Below are 27,607 nucleotides of genomic sequence, written 5' to 3'. Positions count from 1 at the left end.
CACGATTGAAGAAAAATCCAACCCTAAATAAGGTATGCTTCCTCTCTCCTATCTCATTTTCTTAATTTTTTTTTTGGAGCTTGAAAAAATAACTCGAAATTTGCAAAATAAAGGAAGATCATGCCAAAATTTTTGATTTGGCCTTGATTTTATTATATGTTATAGATCTATAGATGATCTACACGATAACAAAAAAAAATTTTAATTTTTGAATTATATATAATTTTTAAAAATTAAAAATATATTTTTAGATTAAAAAATAGAAAAATATAAAAAATATTTTTTTTAAAAAATATAAACTCAGAAGCATATTTAGGGGTATGCAAGCTGCTCTTCAGTAAAATTTGGTATCCATTTATTCAAGTTTTAATGCGATCATATGCATGGTAGCATAGGCCTAGATTTGAAAAAAATGAGAAATAAGTAGCTTCTGATGCATGCTCATGAGTCTAAAAAATATATGTCGCATTCATTGTTGGGTTCTACATGGATCTGAGCTGAAATTAATTTTTTTTAAATTTAAAAATAATAAAAAATATATAAATAATACCAAAAATTATGAAAAAAATACTAGTACGTATTACATAATTCAGAAGTGATTTTTGAAGTAGAAAACATATTTTTCTAAATTTATGATATTTAAACATATTTTTAAATTTAAAAATATTAAAAATATATATAAATAAAATATATAAAAAATTAGTATTATGTATTAGATAAATCAGATGCATTTTCTGACAAAAAAATTTCACCATAACAAAATTTTGCTATTTTTAAATAATTGATAATCTAACGTAGTTGATAAACCTGCAGGAATGGAGTCATCAAGAAAAAATGGAGTCAGAGCGTGATATTGGTTGGGATCATGAGCAAATGCTCTCGGATCGGCACCATTGGAAGTGCAACTAGTATAATATAGAGTTCGAGAGAGTAGGGGTAACTGGGTTGAAGCAGCACTTAGATAGTGGTTATTCCGACATATCTGTGCTGAAAATGCCCATTGAAGATTCGGCAGTTGATGAAGAAGCACTTCGCTGATTTCAGAGCAGCGAAGTAGAGGGTTTTCAAGATGGTGGAGGTGGACTGCCGAGCAACAGGTCACCTTTCTATCACTCTAGAGAGTTAGAGGAGGCATCTGCTCCAGTTGACGAGAAGGCACAGATCCAAGCTGCCATGCAGGTGAGCTTGGATGATCAGTGGCAGTAGGATGAGGTGGCCAGTCATAGAGCTCGATTTGGGCCCTCATACTACGAGTCAGGTTTCGGTTCTGCGAGTAGTAGGGCAGATTCAGAGTTCAGGAGGACCTTCTCTGTCAAGAAGGCTGTCAGCAGAGGCGATGGCCATATTGCATCTATGCTGGAGGTTTTTGATAGCAAAAAAAAATCATCTAGACTTCTAGAGAGATTCTATTAGGAGCAGCAATTCATGATTTGAATCCGTATGCCTTCTCTAGCAGACATTTGAAGTAGTAGAGGATTGACACAATGCTGAAGAAGGATATTCAGATCTCCTCTCAGATGGTCTTTTCGAGTGGTTGTAAGCACAATTGGTCTACCTTCGCGCTCATCCATAGCAAGCAGAGAAACTGTTTGATACGGAAGCGTCTCAACTATTTTGTATATATTCACTACAATTTGAGGTTGAGGCTAAAGTGCATTCAGGAGAAAGTGGAACTAAAGACAGATCCGATCAATAGTGCTTTCGTTGATGATGAGGATGATTCTATGATCGGATAGCTTGTGGGCCAGTAGTTGGAGCCTGAGCTTGATGAACGAGGATTGCCTTAATGACCGGCCAGTTTTATAGTCAGCGTTGCTAGGGTCAATGCGAGGCAATGGGCAGAAATCAATATTCCACACATCTTTCTAGCTGATCAGCCACAGCCAAAGGAAAGCCGGTCATCACATGATGCCTTGTTCGAGACATCTTCGTAGAGATATGATCGTGATATGCTTCGGCGAGGCCACTACGCTATTCGGTCGATTCGGTCTGGAGGGCGATATACATCCTCCCAACATAGCCAGGTAGAAAGGGGCACGAAGGATAAGCAGGCAGCGAGTGGCACGAAGGATAAGAAAGTAGCTGCCCAGCACACCAAAAAAAAAAATACTTGCAGCTCCAATGGAGTGTTGAGGAGTCAGCTCACTTATGCTCAGAGACCAGGAGCAGCAGTTCTGGTGGTCATGGATTTGCTGTTTAGGGATAGAGTGGAGGATATGAGACCACTGTTTATGAGAAACAGCTGCAAGGTGGTCTTCGATTTACCAGTAAGTTTCAGTTTATGCATTGTACATAGAATAAGGGGTGCACGATCTGGTGGAGCTCGCGAGGATCCGATTGCATATAGAAGACGGACTCCTCGAGGTCATTTAAGAGGACACGATGCAGCTACAAATGATCTCGTAGCGGAGTAGGATTTATAAACATAACAGGTTACGAGTTGAATACTGGATTCTATTACTCGCAGCCACAGGCAGCGTATAATTCATACGGATACGGATATGGATAGGGTGCGTATGAGGCATCTTTCAGTGGCTACTACCCTATACAGTTCGAAGCATCTTATCGGTTGGATTTTGCTGCTGGCTTATTTGAATGGGCTCCTTCATAGCTGTTTTATCAGTCAGAGGACACCTTTCAGAGCCAGAGCTTTAGCGAGAGATTCGAGAGTGCATATAATCCGAAGCACGTTTCTTATGGGATGAACATACGAAACTAAAATGCTGCTTGGTTAGAGACTTAGAGGGGTAGGCTAATGTGCCTCCTGACTATGCTAATGATCCGGATATCTACGAGAGGCATCGTCACTCGACGAGATTTTAGATATCGGTATGTATATTGTACTTTAAACATATGTAATTGATTGTATCATTTTATATTCTTTTACTTCATTACTTGATTTGAGGATATTTCATGTTGCTTCTTGTAGTATGCAACATTTCACTAATCATTTTATGATTTGTATCATTTAAAATAATAAGATGCATCGTTTAGGTTAAATTGGGATTATAGAAGCATAAGAAAATATCAAAAAATATCAAAACAACATCAAGAAAATATCAAATTAGACTTAAAATTATTGAAGAAGTTCAAAAAGATTGATTACCAATTAAATCAACTTGAAAACTCTATAAAAAAAATTGGATGTTTCATACCAGCACGCCCAACGGTACCGTACCGACCCATCCGCCAACCAGTATGGGTTCCAGTATTGGTTCAGCGGACCTTGATTAGGTTGTTAGATTGGGATTTTTTTTCTTAGTCTTTGTGGTATGTCCATGTCATTTTGTTTTTTTTTTTGTTGTGTGCAAAGTGCATCAAGTATCAAACCTCCATCAACCAAAGGGTGGGTATGGTACATGCTGTATACATGTGTTGTATCAGCAAAAAGTATTGAGTGATACACTTTGAGATGGCCGAGGATGTCCTTTTTCTGGTCTCCAAAACTGCTTTCTTTGCCCTTTTCTTATTGTTTACTTATTGTACAAACACTGTGAGCCATTTTAAGTGCCCTAGTTATGGATTTGATATGTGTTGAAGTTTTTTATATTGCATGTTTATGACATAACATCACATAATTTGGAATTAAGGGTAAGTCTGAAATATATGTGTTAAAATTAACAATACAAATTTATTTTGGTTATTGGAGATATTGCATTAATGAATGGTATCGAGGACTACCAATATTCAAGATGAAATAATCTAAAACTTGACTGATTTGACAATTAATAAAGAAATCAGAATATTTATGATATATTAATATTATTGAACGGCCATGATAATCTTTTTGAATATAATATAGCACCTCATCTTATAATATAGCACCTCATCTTATGCCACATGGAGTGCCTAGACGGCCTGTAGATTTTTGGAGTGATAAAAAGGCGGCAGATGCACGAGGCTCTCGCCATTTCAGAGTTTGGGAGGGTCAGATATATGTAATCTTACCCCTGCATGCGGAGAGGTGGTTTTTGTGCGTCAAACCCATGACCTCTAGGTCTAATGGGGCAACCTTACCATTGCACCAAAGGCCATTTTAGAGTGATCAACCAAAATTCCAGATTTCCTTCGTTTTTATTTTAGATTCATGCGCAAAGGCATGGATCCAGTGAACAAAGGCCATTAAATCCACCAATAATATATGACCACCATTGTTTTCGATTCAACATTAAGGTATTCTTGGATTTTTTAAGAAATTAAAAAAAAGGAGAGCTGATTTACCTAGTCAGGACATTGTTCTAGCCTAAAAAAATGACAATCCTTGCTTGAAGCTCAGAGAAGGTATGCTTAAATATCCCATGTCTTCTCCCTTAGTTCATTCAAACCTTGAAATGGTGGAGAACAGGATAAACAGATTGGAAGGTCTTTCCAAGCCTGTACTGGGTGGTGCTGCTTGGTAGGTCTGGTTCTGTGGAAATACTGGCCTGATCTGCCTTGATTTGAGCTAATTTGTGTGGTTCAGACTAGTTTGGCGGACTCCAAGGTGTACTGGTCCCCTCTATGCCAGCTTGTTTGGTATGTCTGACATTTCAATCCTGTCATCTCCGGATGCATGTCTAAGCATTGGATCCTTCAAATGTCTAAGAATCTCTTCTTAAAGAGCATATCCAGGTATCATACCAGTGTTTGTGTTTGAGTATTAAGTTCAGGTACTTTCGGCTAAATTGAGTGATTTGGCTAACACAGGTGACAAGTCCTATAACATTTTAGGTACTTCAGGCTAAACTGAGTGGTTTGGCTAATACAGGTGACAACTCTGATAACATGTTATCTATCATTTCTTCTTAAGGAGTTTAATCTCTAGTTATCAGACCATAAAAAACTGTACATTTTCTTATTAAAGCATAACGTCAATGGAATTTAGACTAGTTAAGTAAGTCACTTGGTATGGTTTAAGGAACAAAAAAAAAAAAAACAAATACATGGAAACGGAAGGGGATAAAACTAATGGTGTTAGTTGTTTTTATAATCATTATTAATAAGTGTGCACAGTGAAATATTTTGTCCGGGGATTGGTCTGCTTAAGTTGACTAAACCAGATTCCCTTTGGATGTTCCATTTTGCTGTTCTTATGCATCATATTTGGTTTGCACTGGTTTTAACCTGAAAACTGGTTTTGTTTTCACAACTTCATTAGGCTCTTTTTTGATTGATTCTGAGAAGCCATGCTTGTTTCTGCTTTGTAGTGCTTCTGTTAGCCTTCTATTTGCTGAAATAAAAATAATTTAAAACAACTTGTAAAATTTTCTGACTGCTGCATCTGTTTGATGTAGATGAACTCTACACCGTCGCTTGCAGTCCAACAGATGCATCTCTTGTGGCTACAGGGGGTAAGGATGATAGAGGATTTTTGTGGAAGATTGGTTCTGCAGATCCAGGTCTAGAGCTCCAAGGTTTGTTCTATAAGTCAGACGTGTTTCTGCAATGGAAACTTGGCTTATTTATTTTTTTTGCTTTCCTCAATAAACTCTAGGAACATGATTTGTTGCAGGCAATTTCTTTTTGCTCTCTCTATGAACTTTAGGAAAATGATTTGTCACTGGCAACATCTCCATTCCTGATGCACTAATAGCTTTCTTTTCTACTCTTTGAAGTTTGAAACCTTTGAATGAGGGTATTGTACTATTTCTAACTGACGGATCTTACAATGGATTTCATTGTGTCAAATCAGGAATACTGTTTGAAAGATTGCTTCTTCATCTGAGTATTAAGTTAATCACTTATTTCTACAAGCAAATCTTTATGTCTTTGTCAAAATTTACCTGCACACGTGATCCAGGTGTCAAGTGGCCAAGTCTCCAGAACACTTGAACATGGAAACCTTCAACATCCGGCCACGGGATGCATCCATATTACATAGATGTGTCTGTAAAGATCACAGATTAATTTTTATAATTGATGTATTTTTAGAGAATAATTGATAATTTTTTGGACCTATTGTTTTGTAGTTTCATAGAATTGATGTAACTTTTGCTGATTTTCACATTAGACTGATTACTTTTAGGTATAAATGCTAGATTTGATATGAAACTTTGATGACATCCTGTTTCACTAGCTTGAAGTGTGAAGAAGTGTCATGAAGTATCCAAGTAGTCAGACATGTTTAAAAACCCAAATTTTGTATTATACATATAATTGTTGCCATGCTCAGGTACCTGCTCTTTGTAGTCTGTTAGTTGCCAACACCATGCTTAATTGACGTATAAAAATGTGTATAGCTGTAATCAATATAACTTGAGAAGAAATTGATACTAATATTCTTATTTTAGGTATCGAAAGGTAACTCTGACAGATTAGGTCTTCACATTTAAATTTGTGAATTGAAAAATGATTTGGTTAGGTATCTGTATTCATATACTGAATCAGTTATTTTCTGGTATTTTGCATACATTTGCTGCCTCATGCTTTATTAGGCCCCTAGTGCTGTCTTGTTTTTTTATATGCAAATGGTGTGGCATTTTTTTTTCCCCTCTGATATGATTGAATTGTTGAGTTGAATCATTGAAGTCGTTGGAGGAAAATCTTATTTTTGACATGATTCCCTCTGAAAATTGTGGTCTTTTGGCAAACAGATCCTATGAATCATGAATTCGTATGGTCGCTATGTATTGGGATTCTGACTCAATTGGTATTTGGCTCGTAGTTTCTGTTGCAAAGATGAATGCAATTCCTTACATTAATTTTCATCTTTTTCCCTCTATGACAAGGCTCTTTGGAAGTTGGAAGAGTAGAGGTACTTTGAAGGTTGTTTGGTGTTTTCATGGATTTATACTGCTTAGAAATAAGGAAGTCCATGCCCATCAATTGGTTTTTCAGGTTTTGAGACAAGTTTATTTTTTGTTCAGAAATGCGTTGTCGAGAAATTCAACATTGATTCAAAGGGTTTATGATCTGCTAGAAGTTTGAGAACCAACCATTAAGCTTTCTTAGGCTTTGATTGATCACAAAACTTTCTCCTTTAATCTGACCTCATATAACAGGGAGAAGCATGTTGATTAAGTTAAGTTGTTAATCTATGGTATTACTGAGCAGTTTGACATGTACCTCTTGGAACATACTGTACCAGGGCTTCCTTGATATAGGGAGGTTTGATTTGGATGAAAGCTGTCCAAACTGCCTATATTGAAGGTGTATAGAGCAGTTCTGGGTGTATCAATCAGTTCATGCTTATTTGACCTCGGTCCACTCTCAAACCAAGTGGCACACTTGGGTCAGCTTGGGAAGTGGTTTAAGGGTGATTGTCTCTCTTTTTTGTTTCCCCTCACCATTTGAAGGTGGAAACAAGAGGAAGAGGGACCAATTGCTATAAAGGTTCTCATATTAGGTTGACCAATCTGTTCCTCACCATTTGAAGGTGGAAGCAAGAGTAAGAGGGATCTGTTGCTACAAAGGGTTTCATACTAGGTTGACCAATCTACAACTATTTCTGCACTAGTGATACATGCATGCTACCAAAATTTAATCCACAATTGGCATGAATTGTACGTGCTTAGGTTCCAGCCAGGCAAGGCCTGAAATTATCATAAATTGCAAAATTATCTATTTTTTTATTAATTAAAAATGTTTATATGCTTAAAAAATGCTGTCAAATTATCAAAATAGAAGAGATCGTAAATTGAAATTAGGTCAATGCTCTAAGGGGTGCATATTAACGAACTAGCACTTGAAGAGGCTAAAACGTTTTGAAGATTTATAAAATATTGGTAAAAGCTGCGTTTGGATAATTAACTTAGTCCAAGTACATGATCACTTGAGTGATTTTGGGTTGTAGGTGCTGCTATTGTTATGTTATGAATATAAACTTTTTTCTCTGCTTTCATTCCAATTGCTAATGGTAACACAATATCTCTTAATGTATTTTAGTTGGCAAGTTGATATTTATGCACATATAGCGCATGAAGAACCTTGACTGGGGCATTTAACCTGGTACTATCTTATTTCTTGCAAGAACATAGCATTTGGATAAGAAAACATGCTAAAAAAATCCAATACTAGAGTTAGGAGGCTAAAAATCCTGTCCTAATGGTATTTGGATCAATGCATACCCATCAGTATCCTTTTTTGGTATGATCCTTGATACGCCGCATGTTGTACCCACTCGTGGTTGATACATATTTGATCCTTTATAACCTTGATCATGTTACTATGTGGATATCATTCTACAATATTATTCCATATGGGGAGTGTATATTTCGCTTTTTTGTCAACGTGGTACTCTTGCCTGGTTTGTTGTCTAAATTGCACTATTTTGCAGCTCTGCTATTCAAGGTCCACCAAATCAATACTAGGTGTTGTATCGGTCGGTGACTGGTACAGTATGTTATGGGTTTGGTGTTGTATTAGTACATGGTATAAAGGGTGTTCCGGTTTCATATTAGTACGCCGTTTCCCAGTGTTTTGTTCTTTAATTTTTTTGTTATTTTTACTGATTATTTTAATGATTGTGGTTGTTTAATTTAAGATTTCAATGTTATTTTTATGTCTTTTATGTCAGATTGGTCCCAAGTCTAGATAAACATGCTATAATCGATAAATTAATGCAATTGTAATATAATTTAATGCATGAGTAGATATAATGAATATGCATACAATATATCAAATGGATTTGAAGTACAAAATAGGTACCAACATCTAAAATTATGTGGAGTGCCTGTGTTGCTTGTAGACGCTGGGATCCTGGTCATAGTCTGGGCCTGAGATATTACTCCAACTTTTCAAATAATTTGTGTCCCAGTCAAGGTTCGCCGTCTTGGTACCAAACTCCGTATCGGTGCCACACTAGCATAGTGTTGGTACGGTATGGTATAAATTTTTTTTGGCATATCGAGTGTTGGTACGCCACCTATACCGGTACCGATACAGAACCGGTACAGTACGGTTTGGGCTGGTACGGCATACTATAGTCCCAGTCCTGTGATCCATAATCTTTGCCCTTGGATGACCACCCGGATACTGATTCTGTTTTTGATACTGGACTGGTCATGCAAAGATTAAGATAACAAAATCTGACCCATAAGTTGCCTAAAGATGTGGAGGGTAATAGCCACTCGAATATGATGCCTCAGATGAAGGATATCCATACAGGTCATAGTTTGACTATGTGAAGTAAGATTTGGTGTACGACTTCAATCCGGACACGTTTAGGGACCCTACTCTATCCACGAGATCATTTGTAGTGCCATGTCCCAAACCACATGAGGGGCTCATCTCTTATATGCAATCTATCCTTGCACGTTGTACTAGGTCATGTACCATGGTCCCTATCAAGGTTGGTTGTACTGGTACTAGTATCCATATCGGTTGCTTGACAGTATGACACACTCCTGTGTCGTGCCTTTTTGGGCTTTATCAACAGCCAAAAGTCGGAGAGGGAGGGGGAGAGGGGAAAAGAGAGGGAGAGAGGGGAAAAGAGAGAGAGGGAGAGGGGGAGGAAGGGAGGGAGGGAGGGAGAGGGAGGAAGGGAGGGGGAGAGTGGGAGAGGTCGAGAGAGATGGAGGGAGGGCTGGAACCCTCGTCTCGATGGGACCTCTCCTATTTTGTTTCAAAACAGAGGTGTTTTTTTATTTTCCTAGCCCAACTTCAGTTCAAGCCAACAAAATAAAAACAAATCGCTCCTGTTTCCAATCAAAACATGGGAGGTCCCGTCGAGATGAGGGTTCTGGCCCTCCCTAGTCTCCCTCGGCCTCCCCCCCTCCCTCTCTCTCCCACTCCCCCCCCCCCCCAAACTCTCTCCCTCCCCTTCTCCCTTTCCCCATTATTGGTTGAATTATCATTATTATCATCGTTGGTTTCGCAAGATGATCTAGGCAACTGGTTATCTAAGGGTCACAAGTTTGGGAATCGAAGTGAACAAACTCTTCATCCACTCTCTACAATGGAACTGTAGTTTCCTTTCCTATCCCTTTCTTGTTGATTTAAGAAACTGCTTTCTTTTTCTTGGATGCTCTTGCCTACTTGGCTCTATTGGGTGGCTTGATTGGGCCCATCATTGACCTACCTGCTTGACTAGACCAAAATATCTAGTCAAATATCTCTGTCAAAAAAGATATCTCAGATGGAGCTCTGCAATGATGACCTGTTCTCCTTTGACCTCCGTGGTTGCTCGGCAAAATGTGAGTGTGGCATGTTTCATTCTATCTATTGTTGTGCATCCACCTGGACTTTCCTTGCTTTAAACTTGGCCGGTTGAGGAGGCAATCCTGGCTTATGAAGCTTTGCCTACAACTACTAGCTGTCAATCCTACCAATCATCGGATTCTCTTCATAATATATGAAAAATCATGATTTGTTCGGGGTAGCATATATCATCCTTATATCTACAATATATCATGAAATATAGAAAGTAACTCAGTCTCAATATTCTACATCAGCTTCGGATCTTGATTGAAGTTGTCATTCAAGTCTCCTGGACTGGGATATCGACTTTCCTGATTGTGGTGGAGTCATCCTAGTGGTAGCTACTGGAATATTCCATTAGTACTCTTCTTGCTGGGTTCAAATTTTCTACTCTTTCACTGCTACTGGGATATGCCATAAGCACTCTAGTTTTTCACAATGTATATTGTATTGGACCATAACTGGGTGCTCTATCTCAAATAAGATTTGTTCTTGTTTCATAGACTCTGTTATATGGATGTAAATGCTTCCAAATGCTTGCACCCATGCATTTCATGTAGGAATCAGATCAGTATCACTGTAGTTTTTCATTCTGTTGCTCTTTATACTCAGGTCATCGAGATACTGTCTCTACAGTAGCCTTCAGCTCTGATGGGCAGTTACTTGCTTCTGGAGGTTTGGATGGAGTTGTACATGTATGGGATACATCTCTAGGTAGTCTTAAATGTACGCTTGAAGGTTCTGGAGAAGGTTTTGAGGTGAGATTTATGAATGCTTGATGGCATATATCAAATTTTCTTGCTTGCTTTTTTAATGTTAAATTGTATGGCTCTGAATTTTCTTTTGCTCGAACTGCTCAGTGGCTCAAATGGCATCCAAGAGGACACTTGATAATAGGAGGCTCAGAAGATTCAAATGTGTGGATGTGGAATGCTGACAAAAGTGCTTGGCTCAATACATTCTCTGGTCATAGTAGCAGTGTCACCTGTGGTTCTTTTACTCCTGATGGTACTTAAATATATTGTGGTAAATTGTTGATGTTTCTTCATTACAACCAAAATACCAAACGAGGCTGATCAACTTCCACATCATGGTTCTTTGAAGGTAAGATTATTTGTACTGGCTCTGATGATGCATCATTGAGGATATGGAACCCTCGGACTGGAGAGAGTATCCATGTTGTTAGAGGTATGATTTGTCCTCTTCTGAAGTCACCTTTTATGTTTTCTGAGTGCTTCTTGTTGGTCTAACATGGATATGAATTGTGCTTTTGTGTACATGGATATGGATATGGGATGGTAGCTATTATTTGGTAGGTTAGTATGGGGTAAGCCTGAAACATCAAATAAAGCCAATTGAATCTCCTCTAGGAGCACAACTACTGGGAATGCTTGAATATGCAGGACATGAAAAAACATAGTACTCAGGGATTTAAATCGTAATTTTAGCTTATGAGGTGCACATTTGTGGCTTTTATGATAATGCCATTTTACCAAATATCCATCAAAACCATCCAACAAAAAATTTATGTTTTAAATGAAAATGAGTAATATCTATTAAAATCAAACTTAGGGACATGAAAGATAACAAAAATCATATGATTGAAATGGCATTTTGAGCCCAAGCACAATAATTATTAAGTCTTGACATATTGAATGCATGTGCGACCATTGTACAATTTTGCAAATTGGCTCGCTCTATTTTTGTGCTTTTGTATGTTACCCAATCAAGCAAGCAAAGTTTTTGGTTACATGGAAGCAGAAACACAAAGCAGAGTAACAGGCATTGAGAATTGAGGGATGCAATTTATATGGTAATCTAGAAAACTATGTGAACAATGTTACAGGGTTCAGACAACATTATTTTATGCATTTAGAATGATTCAATTAATGCAAAAATAATCATCTTTTGGGAGCTGATGTTTGCTGTTTTTGATTTGTTTTTTTGCTTGTTTGTTAAGGAGGTTATAATTTCAAAAGCTTAGGGTGGTAAGTGATTGCACTTCAAATAAAGTGATATATATTTGGTCAAAACTTAAAGTGATGAATACATCCTCTCTCTAGATGAGTCATTCATAGCCATAACCATAAGTTAGTGAATTATTTTAAATAAAAGGTCTCACATTTGATTATGAATTTTTTTTTAAGTTAGATACAAGGAAAAGAATCTTACTACTAATAAGGTTAGGAATTATTTGGTTTGATAAAATTGCAACTAGGCTTGTCTTGGAAGTTGTTTTGTATGAATGTGGAGGAATTATGAAATTAGAGTTATTTTTTATGTAAATTCTGAAAGTGGTTGGTTCAAACCATCTTTTTCTCTTCTCTTCTCTTTCTTATATTCATCTAGCCCATTCTTTCTTTAGGCCCTGCTTGGATGCCTGGACTAATTATCCAGGAATAACTCTCCACAGAACCGAATTTTCAAGAGAGAAAGGTGGCCAGTGGCCACAGTAGGAAAAATTGGGGGAATCAGGGAGCCTTGTAGACCATACGATCCTGAAAAATGAGGATACTGGGTTCTTTCTGAGAGATGATTTCCAGTATTCCAGTTTTTCTGAGGCTGTACAACCAAAGTTTCCAGTATCACCTCCCCACCCCCCCTTCCCGCCATCATGCCAACTCCCTTGCCTACCTCTTCCAAGCCATCCACCATATATGGTATATTCGGTGGATAGTTTAGCAGGGCATCTGGGCAGGGCCCTTAATTATTTATTGCTGCTAAGACACCAAATTCAAAATCTGATAACTGATATCCTTCCAAGATCCGATATTTGCCTTTTAATGTTTTTTCTCTCATAGTCTTCTTCAACCTCTCCTTTTAATCCATCTTCCTTGTGTTATTTTCAGATATGACATCAGATCAGTGTGCAACACCTTTTAATCATCTTTCATTTAATCCTTTGATTATAACTCATAACTGTATTCTATCACATTGAAGCCCTGATCCTACTTAAGTTATTAACCTATGTGTCCTCTTTCTATATCAATTTTTCTTCTGCTGATGAAATATTTTTCCCTTTACTCTATTCTTTTCATACAACCTCAATTGTTCCTGACTTCCATAGTCCTTGAGACCAAAAGATGCAAAACACGCTTTACACCATCCTCTTTGTTTGCTGCCAAATCTTTCTAAAGACAGATTTTACACTGCAAAGCTGCAAAATCATGGCACACCGCATCGATTGCTACTAGTGCATACTAGGCATACCGTACTATACCAGTACCAAATTGGTACACTGCATGAGGGGTGTATCGAGTGTCAGTACGCTGAACCGACCCCCATATTGGGTATGTCAATACTGTACTAAGATGTTACCAGTACGGGGTCCTGTACTGAGACGACGAAACTTGTTCAAAAGAAAACATGACTTTCTCAAGCTGCTAGTTAGTTTTTGCTTGTCTTGGCAATAAATGCACATTTAGATAACAATGAGCTTGTGGAGGCAAAATCTGTAGACAAGGTTCGCTGTTTCGGTACTGGACCCGTACCGGTGCCACACTAGCACAGTGTCGGTACGGTACGAAATTTTTTGGCGTACCGAGTATCGGTACACTATCCGTACCAGGTATCAGTATAGAACCGGTATGGTACGGTACTTTTCGTACCGTTCGATTCGGGCCAGTACAGCATACCATGTCTGTAGACATGCTTCAGGGACATGGTGAGAAATTCTAAACCTAGCTATAATATGTTGAAGAGTAATGGTAGATATTTGAAATAAAATGTTAACTTAGGAACAAGTTTACAAAAAAGAGATTTATACATAGAGCTAAACTTGAATTTCAAATGCCTCAGAGTTTCCTCCCATGGACATATAGGTAGCAAGAAAAATCTGTAGCTATAAAAATGAATGCCAAAGTCAGTCTTCTGAATTCTGAATTTCATCACCTGGATGAAGAATGATGTCTAAATTGCCCAAGAGTAATAGGGGAACATGCTTGGGAATTGGGATACGCTATTTTCAATATTAACCATAATTGGCAAGCCTTATCCCAAATATGAGGGTTCGATTTATGAATTCTTCTTAGCCAATATTCCTATCAAACTATCAAAGATTTTATTTTGGTTTTGCTGCAAGCTTTCCCCTCCTTTTACTGATGATCCCAATCGAAGCACTTCTGCTCATAGAAGCCTCCTTGGCTTTGTTTCTCATGTCTGTACCATCTTAGTCTGGTCTCCATCACCTGGTCCTCAGTGACAAGTCTATGCCTCCTTTAATTTTTTTTTTCTTTGGTAACTTACCAGATTCATCTCAACATCTTCATTTTTACCATGTTTAGTTTCTATATTTTTGTCATTTTATTTTTAAATTTAGATAACCTTAGCTCAATTTGCAAGTCATACATTCTATTGAACTTTTAGAATGTTTTACAATTGACTCTACTGAACTTCAACCCACTAAATTGGTGCCTAATTGTTGGCCCAGGCAATTTTGGGCAATTGAGGGGCCTGCTATAGAGCCTGGAGGCCACCTGACTAGGTGGAAGATGTACAGTATTGGTTAACTGATTTGAGCTCATGTAACTGGGGTGCAACCATCCTTCCTAGGTTTTGCTAGACTTGGGAAAATGTCTAGATGGAAAAGGAAGAAGGCTGTTGATATGGGGAAGTTAACTTACTCTTAAGGCATGTATGTGCTAAGTTTTCAAAATAAAATAGAATTCCTTGTCCCCAACACGGACCATGCAATTACATTCTAAATACATAACTATGTACTCCTATGTCTATGGCTGTTTTTGTGACAGCGGAGAATCCTCATTATAAGTTTTGGTTTGGAACTTTTGATAGATGCATTATTGGTGCTCTTTGGATTTAATTCTTGATGCCATTAACGTTTCAGCTATAACTTCATCAAGCTCTTAACATGAGTATTTAAAGCTTTATTTGTTGATAAGATTAAAAAGAAACTTTATGAAATCGTGTATTCTTAGAAATTAATTTGTTTAAATAAAAGTTTGCCGTACCGGTACCGGATCCTGTACCGATGCCACACTGGCATAGTGTCAGTATGGTACGGTACACGGTACGTCTAGCGTATCGAGTGCCGGTACGCCACCGGTACCGGTACCGAACTGGTACAGTATGGTACACTCGGTACTATTCGGTTCGGTACGGTACAGCATACCATAGTTTAAACCTAAGTAGGCATTTTTAAGTTCCATAAAAGGGGGATTCATATTGCAAATGCAAGGTTGAATACTTGAATGGTTTTGAATGCTGTAAATTCTAAATTATTTGTCACTGTATTTGTTGAACGGTTTCCTAACGGAAATGGAGTGGCAGTCTAGTATAAGAAGTGAATGTAAGAAAAGCTTTATCTATCTTTGGGGGCCATGGAGGTGTCTTGCATGTATACTCTATAATCTTAACATTCCCTTTTATTTCAGTTCATCATCAAGTACTGGTCGGAACCACCCAGCCTCCAGCTGACCTCCTTGACTAGTTTTTTTATATCATTATTTGGTATAGCAAACTTGAATTTTTTTTGTGCATCTTGATCTTCATAAGAATGCAACTTCTTGGCTAGGTTATCATTCCGACTGTGAGTCAGGTTCAGATTGATGGATGGGCAACCGCTGGTGACAACTTGAATTTATCCAAAGATTTGGATGCGGGTATTCACAAGCCAAATATAACATGTTTGCTTCAAGGGGGGCTCCTGATCTAACACAAATATGATGCAATGTCAAGTTATAATCATCTAATGAAAGTATAAGTTGAACAAACCCAACCTAATAATCTCAGATCAACCTGATTAAAAGTCTACTTAAATCATGTGTTTGGTTCACAAAATTTTGGAACCAGTATGGTCTTAAGTTTGGCTGCTCGGGCAGCTACTGTTGGGTAGATTGGTTATTGGGCTTGGTTTCGGTTAGCCTATGACTTAAGCAACCTGAATAATATTCTTGCTATGAAGGAAGTCATTTTCTGTTAGCAAGTTACTGTACTAAGAACTATGTTAATTGAAGTTTAAGCAGATGATAAAACTAGAAAATGTAATTGGATAAGTCACAGCAACATCATTTCTTATTGCTTTCAAAGATAAATTCGAATATTTTAGTCTATTAAACTATGTGGACAATGTTTGATGTCATTTAATTGATAGATATTCATAATTGAGGACACCTAAGATAGGTCTTCTGTGATGCCAGTTTAGCTTCACTGCTTCAGCTAGCTTGACCAAGAAATGCACCTAGGATAGGTCTTATGTGATGCCAGTTTAGCTTCATGTTTTTCCTTTTGAGAAAGAAGAGAGTTGTGTATTATTTATTTTCTGTTGAGGTATTGGATTTCAAGAAATATGCTACTTTTCTAGAGATATCGATTGAGACTGTTCTTAATTAACCTAATAAATTTGTTTACTTGTTAGAGTTTTCTATTCTGCACTTTCAAGATTAGATTTGTTGATTTTTGTAATTGCCATTTCTTATTACTTATTTGCTAGGTTCTTTCACCAAGGGTCCCGCACCTACCTAGAATCTTGCTTCCTTTCAAGCTTGATCTTCCTGTATTTTCACCCAAATTTTGAAATATGTCTTGTTGTTAATACTCTTTCAGCAAAATCAATCTTAGTTGGCCAAAAGGAATATACTGTTCTTTAGTTTACTAGTTTTTGGATAACTGAATCCCTAAACCAGGCATTTTTGTGTATTGAACAACCAAATGAGAAATTTTATCATGTTGTACCATTAATTTAATTCTATCAGATGCTTTTTACGTACTTCCAATGCCGAATTCTTTAATAGCTCTGCCTCCTCATTCTTGTAACCAGGTTTGGTATCTAGTTGGTGTTTGGTTAATAAAGTTACTAACATCCATTTCTATGGAGTCATGGGGGAAGACATTATAGAATCTTCTTGTGATCTTTAAGGTTTTGGATTCGTTGTTGCTTATGATTTTCAGTTTTACTGATCAAATGAGAAATGGGTATCTGTTATTATAAATTATTATCGCTGGTTGTATTAGTTAGACCCAGTTTATATATATATTTTTTTGTGCTATGTATTCAGTGGGAACACTTTGCCTTTCAAGTATTTGTTAACTGATGGTGAAACAATTAATTTTGCAGGACATCCATATCATACTGATGGACTGACATGCTTATCAATAACTTCTGATTCTACTATTGCTATGACTGGCTCAAAGGATAGCTCTGTTCACATGGTGAATATAACAACTGGACGGGTTGGTTCCCTTTTCCCGTTGATAATTTTTATTGCTTATCTTTGCTTTTGCCATTATGAGAGTAGTTTCTATTTGTAAGTATCATGTACGCCATTTATGACATCACCATTTTCAGTGGAAAGAAAATAAAATAAAGATCGAGCAGATTCTTTTGTAGAAGTCAACTTCGAACACAGATTTTTAATTCCAGAATTGAAGTTTTCTTTAATTTTACTACAAAAATGTCTTCTTTACATGATGCGTTTCATTTCTATACCTGTCAAATATGTGATGCCATTGCTTTCTATTATTTGAACTTTTATCTCATGAATAAGAATTAAATTGCACTGTGGTGATCAATATAGTCTGTTTTAAGATGACTATAGAAAGAGATTTGACTTTTGAGGATGGCTTTTATTTTCTTTAATTTCTTGAAAAATTACTTTAAAATGCAGCCTTTTGGATTCTGTGCTCTTGACTACTTTTACAGGAATACTTTTTTGTGCTTTGGTTGGTATTCAAGCTATGCATACAGTACCTGAACATTCCTATTATATACATTACTGCATGAACCATTCTATTTGTATACATTGACATATACTTAACACCAAGTTCAGACTTGGCCATGCATATCTACCCATGCATGTTTAAAATCTATTTATTCATATGATAATACATACATCACTGGGACTCAACCTATCCAATATCCATGCTTATCAAGTGATACATATGTATATGAACAATAATGTGCTACCTCAATTTTGATGAGAAAAGGCGTTAACATCCTTGCTACATATAATACATATTCCTTAGCAGGCTAGTGAGCCAGTAGTCGAGTCACCCTCAAATGATCCCCATGTGAGATGAAATTTAACAGTAAGGACCTTTTAAAATAGAATTACTTGTGAACCATCCTCTACAGACATTTTGCTTGAGAATTAGAGACAATGAGGTGGTAAACAAAAACTAGGGAATGTATTTTTGCACATACATTGGAAGTTCATAAAAAATAGAGCTAATTCTATATGAGCATGTATGGAAGGGCACGCACATGCTTTATGCACAAACATTATTGTGTTTCATATGAAGGGTTAGGTGGGTTTGCGCATTAAAAGACTTGATTGATACATTCCATGCACAGCACCTTGAACCTGTGCATGCTTGTAACTCCAATGTCTTGTCTGATGTATATGACAAATCCAGATTGCCTACATGTACATTTTTTTAGTAAAAAACATGTATTGTTCGACCTAATTAAGTTTTTCTTTCTTTAGTTTATGAAGAACAACAAATTTTGTTGCATCTTTTGGTCTTAAACTAGTCATAATCCTGATAAATGTGCAAACGAACAAAAATTATTTTCACGTGCTGTTTTAGCACCATCTGTAATGACCTGAAACCTAGTCATGCCAGGTTCTGAGTATAACAACAACGACAATCGATTACTGATCTGCACTCAGTTCAATCCTTTATTGCAACTGTACTTAATTTGTAAATTTGCCCTCTAAATCATTTACCCAAAGTTGACGGCCATTTGATTGTACAAAGCAAACTGAATTTTCATTCAAATTAAACTTTTACAGCTCACAGCCCTGAATTGAATAGGGTTCACTAACATAGCATCAACATAGCTCGGTAGAAGACATTTGTATTTTTTAGTAGTGTACATTCAACACTCTTTCCATTTCTAATGTTACAAGCAAGGTTTGCCGTATCAGTCGATATCAGTGCGACTGACAAAACATAGGAATAAAATCAAGGAGGAGAGTCATAGAATAAAAAACATAGAGCGAGAGGGGGAAGTAACGGAGAGTCTGAATATATATAACCATGGGACCCAATGGAAAAAACGGAGAGTGGGAACAATAAATAGAAAGACATTTAAAAATAAATTTTGAATAGAAATGATAAAGAAATAAAAAAATAAAATCATTTTTTTAAAAAAAATCATTACATATTGTACCATACTAGTATTGAACTGGTATGTGGTTTGCGGGATGTGTTGAGTGTCGGTACGTTGAACTGGCTCATGTACCGAGCATACCGACATAGTAATAGGATGGTACCGATATGGGGTCTAGCATCGAGATGACGAACCTTGGTTGCAACTATCAACAGGTACAAACAATACTTTATGGTACAACAAATTTGTTAATAAAAAAAGTGGTTTATATCTGTATGGTAGAAGTACTTTATACCTTCTAGTAGACTATGCCAACAAATTTCTCACTTTAAGATGTAATAGATAGGTGGATCAGCTACATAGATTAATAAATATCTAAACATAGAAAAGGGTTTTTTGCATATCACACCCATGATTTTATTGAAATTACATATAACATCGCTCTTTATCTTCTATTTATAAATCGAACCAAATAATGTTATTTAATTTGCACAATCCCTTCTGTTAGCCTATTGTCTCACCACAGCCCCCGGTTAAGGTACCAGATTTGGCAAATGATGATTGCACATTGTACCCTTGGTTACTCTTAACTAAGATCTATGAACAGTAAAAGAAACCCATTCGTCCCAATCAAGGTTCATCATCTCGATACCGAACTCCGTACCGGGATCACTTTATTACTGTGTCAATACACCTGGTATGGGGGGCGGTTCTATATATTGATACTCGATACACCCTTTGTACCATGTACTTGTTCGGTACTGGTATGGTATAGTGCAGTCGGTATGCACCTGTACCGATTGGTATGGCAAACCATGGTCCCAATCATCGAGATCCTTCTAATCTAGGTAGCCCACCGAGCTTAGGAACTAGTGAACCCATTTTGGTCGGCTTCTCCAATGCACTTCCTGTCCCCTTCTCTCCATCGCCCTCCTCTTAATGACCCTTCGAAGCATTGCCATCATTGGCACCAATGCCTTCAGCCACAGCCCTGCGCGTAAGCTTTGACTTAGAGGATCATCACATTGGTTTGAGTGTGGCAGGGCAGTCGGTGGGACTTCGGTCTATAACCCTTCATTCGGCTTTAGTTGGCTACACTGCACATGGCAATGAATTTGGATGGTTGTGTATCACAATAATATCCGTTGTATGCTGGTAGATGAGATGGGAAATGATTATCCTCACCACATCCACTCCATTGGGAAGAAGGCCACCAAGTTATCATCTTAATTCACTCGCTTCAGATATAAATTGAGGCCTGAGTATCACTGTGTAATAGCCCACACTGGTCATACCATACCATACTGTTATTAGATCGAGGCTCCATACACAGTTGGTATGCCGAACTTACCCTCGTACTAGATGTACTGACAATATAGCAGCATGGTACCCGTATGGAGTCTAGTTTGGTATCGAGATAGTGAACTTGATCTTAATTATTATTTAATTTCTAGTTACATCAAAAGTTATTTAAGGCTATACTTGGAAGAAGTTCTAAAAACATTATATTAACGTACAAAGATACTTGGCTCCACCACATGGTGAATATGATATCATCCACAGAAATGTGCTTTCCAAAAAAAGGCAAGCTACTTGAAAATAAGAAAATTTAGCTAGGGGATGTAATCATTCAGCCGAGCTATGATGGGGTGCCATTTCTAGTGCTCCATTGGACTCCAGGATATTGGAATTGATTGAGGAAATGACTGAAGCAATGCTAACTATGTGGTCTTGTAAAAACACTAAAAATAAGAATAAAAAGAACATATATAATGTTAAGTTTATGAAATGATTAGAATGCCTCTATTAATAAGTAATAATGTGTACCATATCTCTAATAACAATAGTATGTTGTACCGTATTATACCGGCCGTACCATACCAGTCCGGTACCGGTGGCATACCGCATACCATGCCGTATCGATACTATGATAGTGTGGCACCAGTATGGAGTCCGGTACCGGTACAGCGAACCTTGCTAATAACAAACACCACATAGGGCCCTCATGCCTCTAGCGCCCAGTAGAAGCTACACCACTACTCCATCTGGGCTCGTTGCACTGCCAACACCTCTGAGGGTTTCTCCTCAACAAAGATGCTAGTATCCCAGAACTACAATGGAGATGTCACCTGCCAGCTCCTCTCCTCTCCCCTCCCTTGCCGTACCTCATCGATTGTCTTTACCTCGCCTTCTTTCGCTGGGCAGCCTCGCGACTATTTGTCATCAGTTCTCTCTTGTTCTGCCCCTCAGTTCACTATGTTTCATCTCTTAAAAAAAAATCATGGCTCCCATTATGTGCTATTTGCACCTACCTTATCATTTTGTTCTTTCTATTGAAATCCAAAATCATGGAAGTGTTGAGTCCAGCCCTTGGTCTTGAGCCCTCAACCCCACTCACGAGGTTATCCACTCTAACCTCTACAACTCCCTCCAACCTTCCTGGCTAGTCCATAGGCACATACCTCGTTATCTCACGCCATAGAAAGGAACATCTCCGCCCTCCTCGAGCCTAGCCCTCCTGGCCTACCCTCCCATAGCGGGCAGTCATGATCCGTCTCCAAAAACCCTGCGGCTCCAAGATGAAGCGGGAAGCATGCTGGGCGAGGAGCAGCTCTCGTCTCTCCAGAAGGGACCACCTCTAGGCCACCCTCCCTGAGAGGGAGGCAGATACTCTCCCATGTCACCAGGTGCACCCCACGGCCCCCACCATGCGAGGCCCATAAGAAGCTCCGAATAAGTCGGTCGATCTTCAGTAGGACTGATCTTGGCACCACCGTGTTTGTCATGAGATAGATGGGCATGGAGCCCAATACAGATCTAATCAGCATTACTCTACCCATCATAGATAGAGACGCTGCCCGCCAACCCTCTAGCCTACTCTGGACCCGTTGCACCATCCCGGTGCACTCCGATACTCGCAGTCTCCTACCTGTGATCGGAACACCCAGATAGCTCCAGGTCCCGTCCTGCTCGGGCTTCTCCAGAATCCTCTGAATCTCCCGTCGAACCTCGGGTGGCGAACTCGGGCTAAAGAAGATGGCGGATTTCTGGGCATTCACTCTCTGACCGGATGCATAGCAGTAGGCGGATAAAGCCCGCCTGATAGCCTGAGCATCTGCTACGCGAGCACGCGTCAGGAGGAGGCAGTCATCGGCAAAAAGTAAATGTGATATCGGTTAGGCCCCTAGAGCTGGGACGTAAGCCTCCAGCTCTCCAGCGGCACACGCAACCGCAGTGATCGAGACAAGACATCAGAACAGATGATGAACAGGTACGGGGATAGCGGGCATCCCTGCCGAAGCCCCATAGTAGAACTAAAGAATGGGGACGGAGAGCCGTTGACCAAGATAGAAAACCTCGGACCCTGGACACACCCCATAACCCAACCAATCCAGGTCTCATGGAAACCCAGACTCTCCAAAGCTAGCCTAAGAAAACTCCACCTGATTCTATCGTAAGCTCGTTCCATATCCAGCTTGATAGCCATCAGGCTTCGTCGCTTCGAGGCCCATCGAAGATCCCACATCATCTCTTGGGCCACCATGACGTTATCGGAAATGCTCCTACCTCCCACAAAAGCACCTTGCTCTTGACAGATAATGCCAGAGAGAAAGGGCTTCATGCGATCCATCAGTATTCTTGCCACAACTTTGTATAAAGTTATGCACAAACTGATTGGTCTAAAGTGGCTCGGCTCGGACGCGTCCGAACGCTTAGGCATCAGCGTGACAAATATGGCCTTCTAGTCGTCAGGCATCCCTGACCGACTGAAGAAACACAAGACCGCTTGCACCACTGCAATCCGGACAATACCCCAGTATCTTCGGAAAAAGAAAGGAGGGAAGCCATCTGGGCCCGGAGCCCTATCCTCAGTGCCTAGATCGCCTCTCGCACCTCCCCCTCCGTCACTGGTTGAACCAACAGTGCATTCTCAACCACCCCGATTTGGGATTCGGCTCTCGGGAGCTGGCCGGCGACGTCAAACCCACTATCCTCCGTCCAGCGAGACCGAAAGAACTCGAGTAGGATATGGCTGATCGCCGAATCATCCTCCACCCTGTGCCCCGCTCATCCCGCAAGGAACGAATCATGTTTCTCTGCCTTCTGATAACCGTAGATTGGTGACTGAAACTAGTGTTCCGGTCACCCTCTCCGACCCACTGAATTCTGAATTTGTCTCCAGAAGATCTCATGTCGACGCAGGATCGAGTGGTGGGTGGAGAGAAGTCCCCGGAGGCTCACCATATCGGCCTCGGGGAGTGCGCCCACCTGATCTTTCCTACTTTGGAGGTCAACAATCGCAGCCTCCACATCCTCCAGCTTCCTAAAAATATCACCCACTACCTCACGGTTCCAGCGACGTAGCCGTCGCTTGGTCAAGTCCAATTTACGCGAAACACTCTGCATGGCGTCACCGCGAACCGGCAGACCCCAAGCTCCCCGGACAATGTCCCAGGATTGAGGGAAAGACAGCCAGACCTTCTCGAAGCGGAATGGGCTCTGGTGACTCGAACCCGATACCATCGAAAACAGCAAAGGACAATGATCCGAAGCAATCCGGGGTAGATGACTAACCCTATAGGAGGAGAATCTGATGAGCCAGTCAGTGGAAGCAACAGCCCTATCCAGTCGCTCCCACACCCTAGCTCGTCTGGACTGGTTGTTACACCAAGTGAAACGCGGACCGAAGAAACCCAGATCTACTAGGCCGTTACGCGAGAGGAAATCGCGGAACTCCCTCCTATCCACAGTGTCAGTGAAGGTCCTACCTCCTCGTTTCTCACTCTCCTCCAAGATGCAATTGAAGTCACCCACCATCACAGTCGGAAGCCCCTGAGCAATTAAGTGGGTGAGCTCATCCCACAGAACCCTCCTGGTCCGATGGTTTGTACTAGCATACACTCCGCACAAAACCCACTGTGTAGCATTAGGTTCCGAGATAATCATGAGGACCTGTTGGGAGCAGTTGTGGAATACGTCAACTGTAGCCACACCCCGCTTCCACAGAGCCATAATGCCTCCATACAGCCCCTGGGAATCTACTACATATGACTCCCAGTCAACCTCAAACCGCCGTAAAACACGACAGAGTCCTCTACCGGATAGTCGTGTTTCATAGAGTAGGCAGATCTCCGGACTATGGATCTGGACCAACCTCCTAAAGGATGACATGAAGGCCGGCTTTGCCGCCCCCTACAGTTCCACGCAAGAATCCTCATGGGGAAAAGTCCGAGAGGTCGGCCACAGGCACGTCAACCCTCTGTGCCACAGGGTCCATCACCACCTCGTGATCAGGGTCGACCCGCTGACCCTCATCCATACTAGCCTCGGACACGACTCGCAACACTGCCGCCTTCACCCGTTGAACGACAGTCGAGTGATCCGCGGACGTGCAAGCAGCCCCCTCATGACCACTCGAGTCACCTACCCCCGGCTCCACAAGTGCAAGCGTATCCCGCCCCGCCAGAAAGTCACTCATAGGGCAGTCAACGCAGACAGGAACCTCACTAGTCCTAGTTGCGTCACCCGGATCGGGCCTACCCGAGGCACCATCTCCCTGCCCCACATCCACCTCTAGAGAGCCTAGAGTAGTAAGGATCGCGGACGGCGGATCCACCTCCGGGGCCTGGGCCCCAAACTGGAAACCACAAGCACTGGGCCCCGCAACTTGGGCCAGTGGGTCAGGCCCTGTGTCAAACCCCATAGGGCCCATTTGGGCCGTGAACAGTGGAAGGATCCCGCCCACAGGGGCCTTCCCAAGGACATCTGCGTGACCTCCGCGCGAACCACGCGGGGCACACGTGCCCCGCGGGTCGCTAGCCCGGCCAAGCCACCCCTGTGGCCTGCCCGACCCCAGCCCAGGGAGCGGCCCACTTCCAGTAGCAACCCAAAATTCCTGGGCCGTTTCTTAGGCTGAACCGTGGGCTGGCCTGCCGACCCAGAGCTCGGCCTGGCTTGATTTGACGGGCCGGCCCGAGTCCCCGGCAACCCGATCCTAATCACCGCGGGCACCGAGTCGACCCGTCCCACGAGCGAGTCGCCGGCCGTATCAACTCGGGAGCTCTCCTCTTGCCCATCGGAGGCCAAGGCCGCCACCACCGGCGGGGAGTGGCGGCGGGCCACCTTGGTAGGCTTTTGCCAGCCCTCTAGGTCCGGCGGGGACACCGGAGGACTAGTCGGGATAATCGGAGGAGTAGGCCGAGAAAGGGGGGACCCGGCAGAGTGCTCGGTCACCTTCCCTCGCTCCGGCAGACCATTCTCCTGTGGCTGCCGGGCGCGGATGTCACCAACCACAGGTCATGGATCGGGTCGGAACCCTCCTCCCCCGATGAACTCGCTCCGGTCGGAGCCCCAAACCGGCACGCTGGCTCGAGGTGCCCGATTCTACCACACCGGACGCAGAGATCCGAAATACTTTCGAAGACGAAAGGCTGCCAGATAGCCTTCGTCCTCCCGTGTATCCGAATCCCTAGGAGGGGTTCGGAGGCGTCGATAGCCACCTTAACCCGAGCAAAGCCCATGGCTCGTCGCCCCTCTGTGACACCGTCCACGGCCATTGGCCTCCCTGCCTTGGCAGCGATGTCCAGAATGGTCGAGGTCGACCAATACTCCGGGGGGAGCCAGGTAGCCGGAGCCAGACCACCACGGTCTTAACCGGGGTCTCCCTGGGTAGGAAGTTCGACGCCCACGGCTCCATAGCCAAAAGTTGCCCCGCCACCACCCATGGCCCCTCTAACAGGGCGTGGTCCCGGACCTCCGGCAACTGGAACCGCAACGCGAAGTGATCTTCGGCGAGGGTGACCGCCACCACCTCCCCTGTTTTCTTCGACCGGGCGGCCACATCCTTGGCCACCCACTCAACCGGCACCCGCCGGCCGAGACTCCGACCGACCAGTGCTAGTCCCTCCCACTCTCGGCGAGCAGCCTCGATGGGCTCCTCCGGGAGCTCGATGACCAACGAGAAGTGTTGGCTCAACCGAGCCACCTCCGCCTCCGTCATCTGGTGGGTAACCCAAGGCCCAGGTCGCCCCCAACCACCTGGTCGGTCCCCTTTCCTCCCCTTAGACATACCTTTTCCTTGAGCTGCTACCTTTGCCCACGACCTCGTCGACGGCGCCGCAGTCTGCTTCGTCGGAGCTTGATCTTTGTTTGCTTCCGCCGCCGTTGTCCTCTTTCCTCCCCTTAGACGTACCTTTTCTTTGAGCTGCTACCTCCGCCCACGACCTCGTCGACGACGCCGCAGTCTGCTTCGTCGGAGCTTGATCTTTGTTTGCTTACACTACAAAGTGGTCTAAAGCTTTGCACCACTCTCCCTTTGTTCTTGCTGTTACTTTGTACTCTTGTTATTCTTGCTCCCTTTTGTTCATTAGTGCCCTGCTCTATGGTTTTTGTATTTTTTTTGGCTTACAGAAGTGGTAGGAGGGAGTATACCCTCCTGTTTATGGATGGCAAATTCTTTTTGTTGAGGTGTTCAGCCACCACTAGATACCAGCTAGGTGTCAGCCACCACTAGATACCAGCTAGGTGTCAAACTAAGGTAAGCTAGGTGGCTATTTTGCAAGCATGAGGTGGCTGCAGCGATACCTATGTCCACATGGTGACACGACACGACATCCGTGTCTCGTAACTTTCCTAGCTATCATTCTTCCCTCCTCCCATCACCGCTCAAGGAGCACCATGCTAAGTAGCTCGTTGCCCTTCCAGTCATGAGACTGGATGGATCAAATATAACTCAACAAGACATGCGATCTCTTTCCATTTGAGACACCCAATCAATAATCTAGCATATCTCGCAAATCTCACCAATAATTGGCATCAAAGTTCACCATGCTAGTGCATATTGTCTCGAACTGGGCGTATCATACCATATCGACACCAAATCGAGACTCAGTATAGGGGGCGTATTGAGTTTCGGTATGTTGAGCTGACCTGCATACTTGGCATACTGATATTGTACTAGTATGGTACTGGTATGAGATCCGGTATGGGATGGTGAACCTTGACTGGCATAGTGTTCCTCCTCTCATCCATCAATGATGAAGCTAGGAAAGGAGAGGAAAACAAGAAAAAAAAAAAACCTTAAATGGATGAAGACAAGAAATGAAAGGAGAGCAGCGAATAGGAAAATGATAAAAAAAAGAGACTAGAGAGGAGGAATGTGGCGCACCTTCCTCATTGCCATTACACCTCCGAGCCTTCATACCATTGAGCATGAATATTCTTCGCTTTCAACTCTTTCTTAATCCTTTTATTTTTATTTTTCCCCTTCTATTTTTTAGCATAGAAAGGGGTTGGGGCGAGTGGAGGAGGTACTCTCCCCAAGTTAATGCCTCAGGACTTTCAATACTTTTGTCTGAACAAATGGCCTCAACAACCAGGACCTAGTAGCTTCTCCTTATGTGGGCCTACTATCCATGCAAT

At 41.4% G+C, this 27,607-nt stretch overlaps 1 protein-coding gene across 2 annotated transcripts in view; it reads left to right on the top strand.

The window, feature by feature from the left end:
• Positions 1-27,607, top strand: part of LOC103711604 (transducin family protein / WD-40 repeat family protein) — a 40,386-nt gene that overhangs the window by 7,902 nt on the left and 4,877 nt on the right. For both annotated transcript variants that reach the window (XM_008797819.4, XM_026806416.3), the window contains exons 4-8: positions 5,274-5,393; positions 10,729-10,874; positions 10,977-11,124; positions 11,221-11,304; positions 17,189-17,304. In XM_008797819.4, coding sequence (XP_008796041.3) covers positions 5,274-5,393; positions 10,729-10,874; positions 10,977-11,124; positions 11,221-11,304; positions 17,189-17,304 — 614 coding nt within the window. The remainder of the gene's footprint in view (positions 1-5,273; positions 5,394-10,728; positions 10,875-10,976; positions 11,125-11,220; positions 11,305-17,188; positions 17,305-27,607) is intronic.

The sequence above is a fragment of the Phoenix dactylifera genome, chromosome 4, assembly GCF_051530095.1.
Source record: "Phoenix dactylifera cultivar Ajwa chromosome 4, Ajwa_hap1_PhDact_Kaust_v1.1, whole genome shotgun sequence".
Taxonomy (NCBI): domain Eukaryota; kingdom Viridiplantae; phylum Streptophyta; class Magnoliopsida; order Arecales; family Arecaceae; genus Phoenix; species Phoenix dactylifera.
The sequence above is the reverse complement of the archived record's forward strand: the minus strand, read 5'-3'. Positions and strand labels throughout refer to the sequence as shown.